Source organism: Lactuca sativa, chromosome 1, assembly GCF_002870075.4.
Source record: "Lactuca sativa cultivar Salinas chromosome 1, Lsat_Salinas_v11, whole genome shotgun sequence".
NCBI classification, from domain to species: domain Eukaryota; kingdom Viridiplantae; phylum Streptophyta; class Magnoliopsida; order Asterales; family Asteraceae; genus Lactuca; species Lactuca sativa.
In genome coordinates this window covers 16,393,236-16,403,097 of record NC_056623.2, presented here as the reverse complement: position 1 = coordinate 16,403,097, position 9,862 = coordinate 16,393,236, and the positions used below count along the sequence as shown (strand labels likewise).

Genomic DNA, 9,862 nt, shown 5'->3' with positions numbered 1-9,862 from the left:
TTTCTAATAAAATATAAAATGGTATCAAACATATGATATGATATGACAAACAAAATAATATAAAAGTAGTTTATACATAACAATTTATATTTTAAAAAATATATAATCCTATAAAACATAAATAGTTGTGGAGAAAAACTATTGTAAAAAAATGTCTTAGAAATTAATGAAATCAAGAACGGTTAAAGACTTTATCAAAGTAGATACAAAATCGCGGGTTACTTTTTGTATTTTATCCATAAGTCCATAAAATCAAATTACAACCACCCTCTTTGCAATTTCGAGCTTACGACTTTTTATCTCAAGAACTCGTTCATCTCAAGTACTGCATTCCTGATTGTCTACAAAAAAAAAAAACCACCGCCTAATCGACCATATCCACAATAGTTGTTTAGAGGTATTCAAGATTTGTTCCACTTTCATTCATTCTTTATCGATTTCCATTGCAATTTATGCCTTTTAATGTCCCCTCACGCTCATTTCTAGGGTTTTCTTACTCTATTGTCCCGATCTTTTATGTATTTCGCACATTTGAGCAGTTCCCTTTTAGATTTTTTGACTACTTCTAGACGATATAGCCGGTCCTTGCGATTGTGGGAATCTAGAAGGAATTAGAGCAGAAAGGTTAACAATTTCATGCCTTTTTCATGTCTATCAAATTTCATTAGTGATGGGGTCACCGTTGATGTGGAATTTCACAGAAATAACCTCATCGTTCCTTCTTCATAACCCTAGATTAACAAAACCTGAATGTGACTGTAGACTTCCTAAGCTCACCTATATTTTTTTCACCATCTAATAGTTTTGATTGAGCTCTTATCACGTACTGCATTTCCTGTCTATTGCTTTCTCTCACATTTGGTAGGTTTTACCCGCTAAAACTTCTTGTATGGTGGGAAATTGAGAATATATGTTACTAATCAGGGTATGGTATTGCTTTTGCAGATGGAAGACCACCTGGTTTTGTGTGTTGATCAGCTGGCGGCAAATAAATCAAAATATGAGGACACTCTAGGATTATCTCCTAATGCTTCCTGCAGTCATGCATCTATTCCTGTTACTGACATGAAGGGGGGTGAAGAATATGATACAACCGGTGAAGATGAGCCACTTATTCAGTCAATTGAATGTCGTATCTGCCAGGAGGAGGATACCATAAAAAACCTAGAGGTTCCTTGTGCCTGTAGTGGCAGCCTTAAGGTGGTTTTTTTTACCATTCTTTAAGGCCTTTATTAATTTTCATGCCAAATAAATTGCTTTTTGCATAGGCTCTACACTGATGTTTTTTAGTTGGTATATTTAATGGACAAAGATCATATTTTTGCACCTTTCACCTATAATCTCCTGTATGTTTATTGGCAGTGTAGAACATATGAATACTAAAGCACTCATTTATTGCAGTTTGCTCATAGGAAATGCGTTCAACGATGGTGCAATGAAAAAGGAGACACAATTTGTGAAATCTGTCACCAGGTATCTAAGCTTACATATGGGTCTTCTCTAACATTTCACCCAAATCTTTTTAGAGTTAAGAAGCTATCCTTCCTGTCATCTGGAAGCTCCTTTTAAAAAATCGCAACAAGTTTGAAAGGATTCAAATACTCCCGATTTTTTCAAATGTTGGGGAACTTTGTCACTTTGCATTAGACGCTTCATACAACCTTTTCTTCTAGGCAATTTAGTTAGAAGCTTCTAACATATTTACCAAATGTGTGTGAAATATGGCAAGTTTAAAAATAGTGAGGTTTATCTAAAAATATTACATATGTTAAGACTTAAGAGTTGTTTTCAGGAAAAAGGTGTTTTTACTAGTAGTAAACACTTAAAAGTAAGATCTTTGTTAAGAGATCACAAGATCCGTTTTTGTATGTGTATATTTGGAGGAGGGAAAAAAGGATGTATTGTCATAAAAGATTATGAAAGAGACTTGGGTGCTCTTTCTTTTTGACTTACTAGGCTTAATGGGACAATACTTAAATGTAATACTAGATGTGTAAAGACCCCTTTGATAATGAGGAAGCAAATGAAGCTTATGAGACCTTATGGTTATAGTCTATAGCTATTGCATTTGATGTGCTTTTCTGTAATTATCATCATTTTTTTCCCAACTGGTTTCTTTGCATATTATTAGATATTATTGTAAATTTTTTTGCATGCTATTGGATATAATATGATGAGTTGTTGTCTTATTGGATGATTACACTACACAGGCTTATGAACCTGGTTATACTGCACCCCCTCGGTCAGAAGACACTGTCCTTGATATCAGGCATTTAAACCTCTCTGTTCTTCTTAGTTTCTTACTTTTTATTAATATAGGTTAGGCCCTGTCTTTTTGTTTTAAATTTTAAATCAGGTGCCATTACTTATTACTAAGGGTTTAAAACATATTTGAGAAAATGACACACACACACACACACACTTGCAGAAATGAAGTAAAAATGTAAATAATAGTAGATTTGTGAAAAAGGTTAAAAATTCAATGGTGAAAGCCTCAGTTTCCCGACTTCTTCTATTAGGTCATTATAAGTGATAAAGGAACACTCATTCTGTTTAGTCATAGAAGATTTGAAAATTTTGTTGATGTGGTATGATTTTACTTGCAGTGCAAGTTGGACAATTGGTGGTACTCCAATAGACCTGAATGATCCTCGACTTTTGGCAATGGCAGCTGCTGAACGCAGTCTTTTGGATGCTGAATATGAATACGAGGACACTGGTGCCAATGGAGCTTCATTTTGTCGCTCAGCTGCTCTCATTGTAGGCCTATGTTTCTTTTTCATTTTTTAATTAAATGCTCTTTGGATAAAGAATGTTTAAAAAATATTTGAGGAAACTAAAGAAAAATTAAATTACGCCAGCTTGGTATATTCCATTGAAGATAAATAAAAAATATTATATACATTACATTGTGTTTACATATAAATAAAAATTTCATATGAAGATATATTTCAGTTCTACAAGTCAACCAAACATGACCATCAAATGACATATTCCATCAGCTTGTTTATTCTACTACCTTGTTATTACATTATGTCCATCCAAACAGGCCCTAGGGCAGTGTTTAGTATGGTGGAATCTGAAAAGGAATGGAATGGATCATTCCTGAAGGAATATGATTCTTTAAATTTTGTTAATTTCATTCCTTAATGCAGGGGGTGTTTTTCCTCAATCCATTGCATGCTCTTAACATTCTTTCAACTTTCTTTGTAGTTGATGGCTCTTCTGCTGTTGAGGCATGCTCTCACAATCGGAGACGCGGATGACGATGATGATGATGCTTCTGCCTTTTTTGCTGTAAGTGGACTTTCTTCTTTACTATGGGCCCCCTTTGTAACACAAGACAAAACACAACAAATTGTACAGCATTTGACATGCATTGGATAAGGACTGCCACTGATATCAAGAAGATAAAAATTGCAATTTTTTGTCTCCATAGCTTTTTATGCTTCGAGCAGCGGGTTTTCTTCTTCCTTGCTACATCATGGCCTGGGCCATCAGTATCTTGCAACGACGTAGGCAAGCACAGGTATTATAACCCTTTAATTATTGCGATTTCTTATCTATAAAAAGACGTAAATTCCATATTTTTAACCTCATTATCAACAATGGCACTAGAAAGTTTGTAGATGTATTTAAATTGGTAACAAGCCTATTTTGATTTTAATAAATAGGAAACGGAAAGACTGACAAGACTGGCGGCAGCTGCTGATGTGGCTTTCATGATGCAAGCAGGGCAACATAGAGGGTTACATGTCACCATTGCACCGGGACCTACAGTGACACCATCACCTATGGTGACCCCGCCACCTCCTGCAGTGGGTGCCACCACCACCCATGGCCCACTTCAATAATAGTATATGAATACTGAGGTTGGAGTTGGACTCATAAATATAATATGCATAGATGTCTGTGGCTTTGTTGTCTTGTTGTTTTGTTATTACACATTAAGAGGGGTTGCATCTTCTCCCCCTACCTGCAAAATATCTCACTAAAACCTTTATACCCACCGCAATGAATTCTGTTTGTAAACTAAAATTTAATGGTCTATTTGTGCATATTCTGCGGAAATATATGGTAAGCCGTTGTGGCTGCTTTTCAAATTTGTGTTGGCCCAAGAGCTCTCTGTTAAATTTTGTTGTTGATTTCTTTTCCATATTTGTGACTATTTCACTTGTCATTTATTCTTAAAAATCATGATATATTCTCTCTCTATGTGTATGCTTGATGTATACAAGTTAATAATAGGGTACAATTTATAAAAATTGAAATAGTGGTGCTCCAACTTGCCTCTTTTACATTCAATCCCTATTAATTCTGTTTTTGCTTCTATGATTATGATGGGTGAATAACTTCTGCTTTATATTGCTTTAGTTTATCCAAGTCCCATAAGAGATTAAACACCGCCTTACCATTCCTTAACCTTGGGATGGTTACAGTTATGTCAGTTTTGTTATATAGCTATATATATATATATATATATATATATATATATATATATATATATATATATATATATATATATATATATATAAGAATGTTGATCGATAAAGAAAGGCATATGAGACGGATATGTAAGTTATAGAAATGAGGATGCTTTCAGTAGACCTACAACAAAACAATATTGCACATGCAGTCATTATAAATCAGTAGAAAGTGGCTTTGATATGTTTGAGGGAAGGAAGATTAAGAGCATGTAAAGCATCTTTAATAAGAAGGTAGAGATTGTAATGGTTGATGACATGGAGAAGAGGCTCTCGAGGAGGAAGTGAGAAGATAACCTAAGGTAGTTTGTCGATTAGTGTTTTTTGAGGTCGTGATGTGAGGTAGGAGGGATGGAAGGTTAAAATAGGATGGTGGGGTAGTATATGTCTTAGACTATTCTCATTCATAATCAACACCAACCCAATTATCCATTAAAAAAATAATTTATTTTCTTCCGCATACACAACTAAGTCTGACAATGAGTCGACATAGGTTAGGTTTTGGCTTAACCTATTTATTAATTGGGTAGAAGATTTCAACCCAACTCAACCTATTTATTTAGGTTTACAATTTACACATGTTTTTTTTTGGGTGTGCACATGTTTTTTTGGGTGAGTTATTTATGAAAATAGTCTCCCTACTCTTTAGGTAAAGTTACAATTGTCTACCTCTCTTAGGATGGAGGGTGTGGTGCCACAAGAACAGGCCCGACTCCAGGGGGGAGGTGGACAGCCGCACTGGGCCCCGAAAAAAATAGGGTCCGAGTTTTTTAAAATTATATAACTAAGATATAAATATATATTATGTTTTCAGATTTTAAACACAAATGCCCTTTGGTTCAGTTGGTTAAAACGCTTTTATTTAAATACAATCCACATGGGTTCGATTCTTTCCAAGATCAATTGTAGCTTTTTATGGTGAGCTTATTTTATTTTCATTCTCTTATACATTGATATCATTGATATTCCAAGTTACAATTTCTACCCTTCATTTATGATACATACTTAACAATTTATCCCGCATATCAATTCTTTTTACCAAATAAATTTCCAAAAATTCGGTATTTAGCCCCTCAACTTTTATAAATTTATACTTGTTATTTTGTTTATTAATTTAATTTATTTTTTAGTTTTCTTTATGACAATATATATATATATATATATATATATATATATATATATATATATATATATATATATATATATATATACTTTAGTTTATATAATTATTTCATTACATGTTCGGGCATAAGGGCTTTTTTTCCGGTTCGTCCTGGGCATTTGAATCCCCAGGACCGGCCCTGCACAAGAACTACACTCTTCTCTGCCACATAGACGCCACATAGGTGCTACCGGAGAGAGAGAGAGAGAGAGAGAGAGAGAGAGAGAGAGAGAGAGAGAGAGAGAGAGCATGACACTATTTATGTGAAAAGAGAGAGAAAAGTACGGTTCGGTGGGGACGGTGTTTTTGGTTTTTGGTGATGATATGGCGGAACTGCCGGTCAAACCACACTCCCTATGGTTTTATCCTCCCTTTACCCTATTTTATGGAATGTTTGTATTGTTGTATAGTTCTCGATCTCTGATCTTGATTAGCATGTGGTGGTGATCGTTGTTATTTGTATTGTGTTTCTATCACTTTGATATGAACGTATCTCCCTACATGCTTGCTCCAACAATATGCAAGATCTCATGTTTAATGATTTACCTCCTTAGAGCATGCGGTATGGGCCAAAAATGAGAGGCAACGGGCTGATGTGGCATGCCTCAACGGCGTCATGACGGGGGAACACCGCCCCCCCCCCCCCCCCTCTACTCGTTGCTTCTCGTCGTGTTACAACTTGTGCTCGTCACCACCGGGTGAAACGGCGTTTCTTCTCCAATTCTTCTGTGTTTCTTCTTTAATGTTGCCTCACAACGCCTCACAACGGCGTTGTGAGTTAGGAACACCACCCGTGAAACTTGCCTCACAATTCAACGGCATTGTTTTTTGTTACCCGTACCATATAGTCTTATGTTTGTTGTTGTGAGACTGAATGGTGGGGGACGCTGAGGGTGATGTTTACCCTCTCTTATGTTTAAATGTTCTTTGTTTTTGGTTTTGGTTTTTGGTTTTTTTTTGGTTTTTTTTTTTTTTTAAAACTCCATATAATGTAATTTCAAAATTCAAAAACCAACAAAAGATTTTCGGAGCATACGATATATACTACCAAAATGGTCTTGTACGCTTGCCCTTGGCAGTAAATAAAGTGAGAATCTATACTATAATTATAGTCTCTAAAAAAACTGTGATTTACTTTCCATATTGGCTGTGAAACCACGACTCAAATTCGATGAGACCAAAGTCCCAACAGGGGAAAAAAAAACTCATATGGCATCTAAGAACTTCTGTGACATGTCATATCTGTTTTTCCTACCACCTTTCTCATGTACATAAGATACCTTCCTATGAACCATCTGCCATATCATGTCAACAGCATCACCACTCTGTGACGGATACTCATACTCAAAATGTTTCTCAATTTCCTTCAATCTTTCCCACATTTGAATCCATTTATCTCTTCGAATCCTTCTAAGAAGCTTCATAAGATACCCCTTTTTAACAGCATCAGATGCACGAACAAATATCGCAAATTTTGAGTAATCAAGAACATCTTCAAACGGAAGCTCGATCTCATCACTAATTATCACAGGAACACAATGACTAGCAATCGCATCAAACAATCGATTAGATGAAGGAGTGTCGCCTGCAATGTTGAGGCAAAATTTAGAAGAAGACATCCCTCTGGACGCCTTGCGGACCCCACCAGAGGACACACTTCCAAATGTAAAGTGAACGTCTTTTTCATCTTTAAGTAGATGATACAGTTTTTGACGAATCACTCCACCCTATTCAGATAAACATATGAAAACAAATCACGAACAAGAAAAAGTGAAAAAGTGAAAAAGAAGAAAAGCGAAAAAGCTTACATCTTTCCTGTAAATCGCTCCTTGGAAATACACCAACACGGGTCGTTCTTGAAAAGAAGGAGAATCACGAGCATCAAGACGCCTGACGACGTGTTTGTAAGGTGCAATAATGTCTTTATCGATATTTGCAATCTGTGAACTGTACCTTCCGAAATCTGCGAGCACAAACATAGAAGAACCCAAATGTCTTCTTGCAAAAAGCATGCTATTAGGATGGTGAGCCATGATTATATGGTTCTTCCCTCCTGATCTTCTCCATTCATCTCTACCTTTTAAAAACTTCACCAATTTTTGTTGCAGAATCTTGTCCATGGTGGTTTTCTCAGTCACCCGAGTCTTGGAATGCCGATTGTAACTCAAAGACGAGAAAAATGGCACGAAAATGACGTCTGCTTGGGTGGAGTTTTGTATAAGAACTGCAGTACAAGGTCTAGATACGTTTGGTGAAACCGAAGAGAGAAGATCGAGAGTGAGCCAATATTCTATACTGTGTTGCAAGTTTAATCCACCTGGGTACGAAGGGATTTGATTCAGGTTGCTTACATTAGGCCAGATTTGATTACGATCTTCTTTCCAACCTAGTAATCCGAAGTGAAACTCAGGAGGTAAATCGTACATAAAAACTTTGAGTAGAGCTTGAGTTTGATCGCAAATGGCGGGTTTCACGGCGTTGATTTTGGAACATGATTCTTTACAAGATAAAGATGCAAAAATGGGAGAACTGGGTTCGAATGCCACCCTGGTTTCATCAGGTTTGATGTAATCTGGTGTGGTTTTTACGATAATTATGTTGTAAATTGATCTGGGTACTAAAGAAGCATCACCAAATTGATATAGGATCGATGAAGAAAGGATTAAGAATAACATTGAGACGCAAAATAGGCATGCAAAAGATCGGGAAACGAACAGACTTTTTTCTGGGATTTGTGTCATATCTACAAAGGCTGAATTTTGGAGAACTAAATAGACCAAAAATGGAAGAACTATAAAATGTTAAATTAGAAGAAAACAAAATTAAGCTCCCAATGTCAAAACCCAATTTGAATTGGTCAATCTCGATTGTTTATGAAGGTAAACAATAAAATACCGTTTAACGAGAACAGTTAAATTTTAAAGAATCAAAAGAAGAAAGTTACCGTGTTGAACAGAGGCAAAAACCTGAAAAACAGAGGAGCCATGGCCATAAGAACAGCTTTCATCTTTCAGTCAAACAACTTCACGAAAAGATTTACCATGAACCAGATGTCTCCAAAACTAGGGCTTATAGAGAGGAATGGTATTTTGTAATCAAGAATAGGGAAAGAAGATCGGAATTAGAATTGGAATATTATGTGTAGCAGCAAAATGATGAACTACCATCCAAGAATGTGTTTGAGAAGATTCAAAGAGAATCCTGGCTTTTTTGTTATTACGGAAAAAATACATTTGATAATTGGTATGCAGCCTAGTCATAAATATAATTAATTAATAATTTCGATATATATATATATATATATATATATATATATATATATATATATATATATATATATATATATATATATATATATATATATATATATATATATATATATATATTCAAGTATTCAAACTAATATTATTACGAGGATATCATATCTTATGAAAATTACTAATATTATTATGTTATTAAAATTACTAAGAAAATAAGTTGTTTAGCAATGAAAATAAATTGTTTATATATATATATATATATATATATATATATATATATATATATATATATATATATAAATTAAAAACAATAAAAACTCCACTTAAAATAACTATTTTATTATAACACATCTCTAAATATTATTAAAAGAGAAACCTTATGACATCATCTAAAACAATCTTGACCGTTGATTGTGTTTTCTTTATAGGTTTTACACTCTTAGATCAATTTGCTTACGTCACCTTGATCAAACAAGAAGTCAACCCGTTATATTAGGAAATTAAATGTAGGAATTGAATGAAAATCATACTTGATTTCTTTCCAAACTTACAACTACAAAATTGATTCCTTATTAATGTAAACCTTAAATTTAGGCTCTATTTGCATTCAAAATTGCTTTCCAAATTATATTATATGTTGAAATCTCGGAAGCTATTAATTTCAAAATTCAAACGTTTCGGATATTTTTATGAATCACTACACTTTCAAGCATGATATCTTCTATTTTAAGTTTAAATGAGATTTTAATTGATTACCTGCTAATTTTCATCATATTGACTTTTATATATATTTCAAACCTTTTTAATAATCGATTTACACAAACATTATGTCATAATTCCCACGTAAAAAACAAATCTCTAAATATTATTAAAAGATAAACCTTATGACATCATCTAAAACAATCTGGACCGTTGATTGTGTTTTCTTTATAGGTTTTACACCCTTAGATCAATTT

General features: G+C 34.3%; 2 protein-coding genes across 3 annotated transcripts; one reads left to right on the top strand and one right to left on the bottom strand.

Annotated features, from left to right (window-relative positions):
- The first annotated feature begins 279 nt into the window (after positions 1–279).
- LOC111916747 (uncharacterized) lies at positions 280–3,538 on the top strand. The gene is made up of 7 exons (XM_023912404.2): positions 280–397; positions 946–1,200; positions 1,402–1,473; positions 2,211–2,269; positions 2,607–2,760; positions 3,214–3,297; positions 3,440–3,538. Exons 2-7 carry the CDS (start codon positions 946–948, stop codon positions 3,536–3,538), a joined length of 723 nt encoding a protein of 240 aa, XP_023768172.2. The 5' UTR covers positions 280–397.
- Positions 3,539–6,767: 3,229 nt separating this feature from the next.
- On the bottom strand, positions 6,768–8,892 carry LOC111916748 (probable arabinosyltransferase ARAD1). Of its 2 annotated transcripts, XM_052768762.1 has the most exons (3): positions 8,591–8,891; positions 7,455–8,032; positions 6,768–7,373 (listed from the first exon to the last, which is right to left on the bottom strand). In XM_052768762.1, the coding sequence occupies exons 2-3, from the start codon at positions 7,764–7,766 to the stop codon at positions 6,852–6,854; spliced, it is 834 nt and encodes a 277-aa protein (XP_052624722.1). In that variant the 5' UTR covers positions 7,767–8,032; positions 8,591–8,891; the 3' UTR covers positions 6,768–6,851. The 2 variants fall into 2 exon arrangements, with proteins under 2 accessions (XP_052624722.1, XP_023768173.1); XM_023912405.3 differs by having other exon boundaries at positions 7,455–8,892.
- Positions 8,893–9,862: the final 970 nt, after the last annotated feature.

What these genes read in the sequence shown, in the direction of transcription:
- LOC111916747 (XM_023912404.2), top strand. Translation starts at nt 946, where the DNA reads ATGGAAGACCACCTGGTTTTGTGTGTTGATCAGCTGGCGGCAAATAAA. An exon ending in CCTGTAGTGGCAGCCTTAAG is followed by an intron (nt 1,201 to 1,401) that starts GTGGTTTTTTTT and finishes CATTTATTGCAG; the next exon opens with TTTGCTCATAGGAAATGCGT. An exon ending in ATGCTTCTGCCTTTTTTGCT is followed by an intron (nt 3,298 to 3,439) that starts GTAAGTGGACTT and finishes TTGTCTCCATAG; the next exon opens with CTTTTTATGCTTCGAGCAGC.
- LOC111916748 (XM_023912405.3), bottom strand. Translation starts at nt 8,387, where the DNA reads ATGACACAAATCCCAGAAAAAAGTCTGTTCGTTTCCCGATCTTTTGCA. An exon ending in GAGCGATTTACAGGAAAGAT is followed by an intron (nt 7,374 to 7,454) that starts GTAAGCTTTTTC and finishes TTATCTGAATAG; the next exon opens with GGTGGAGTGATTCGTCAAAA.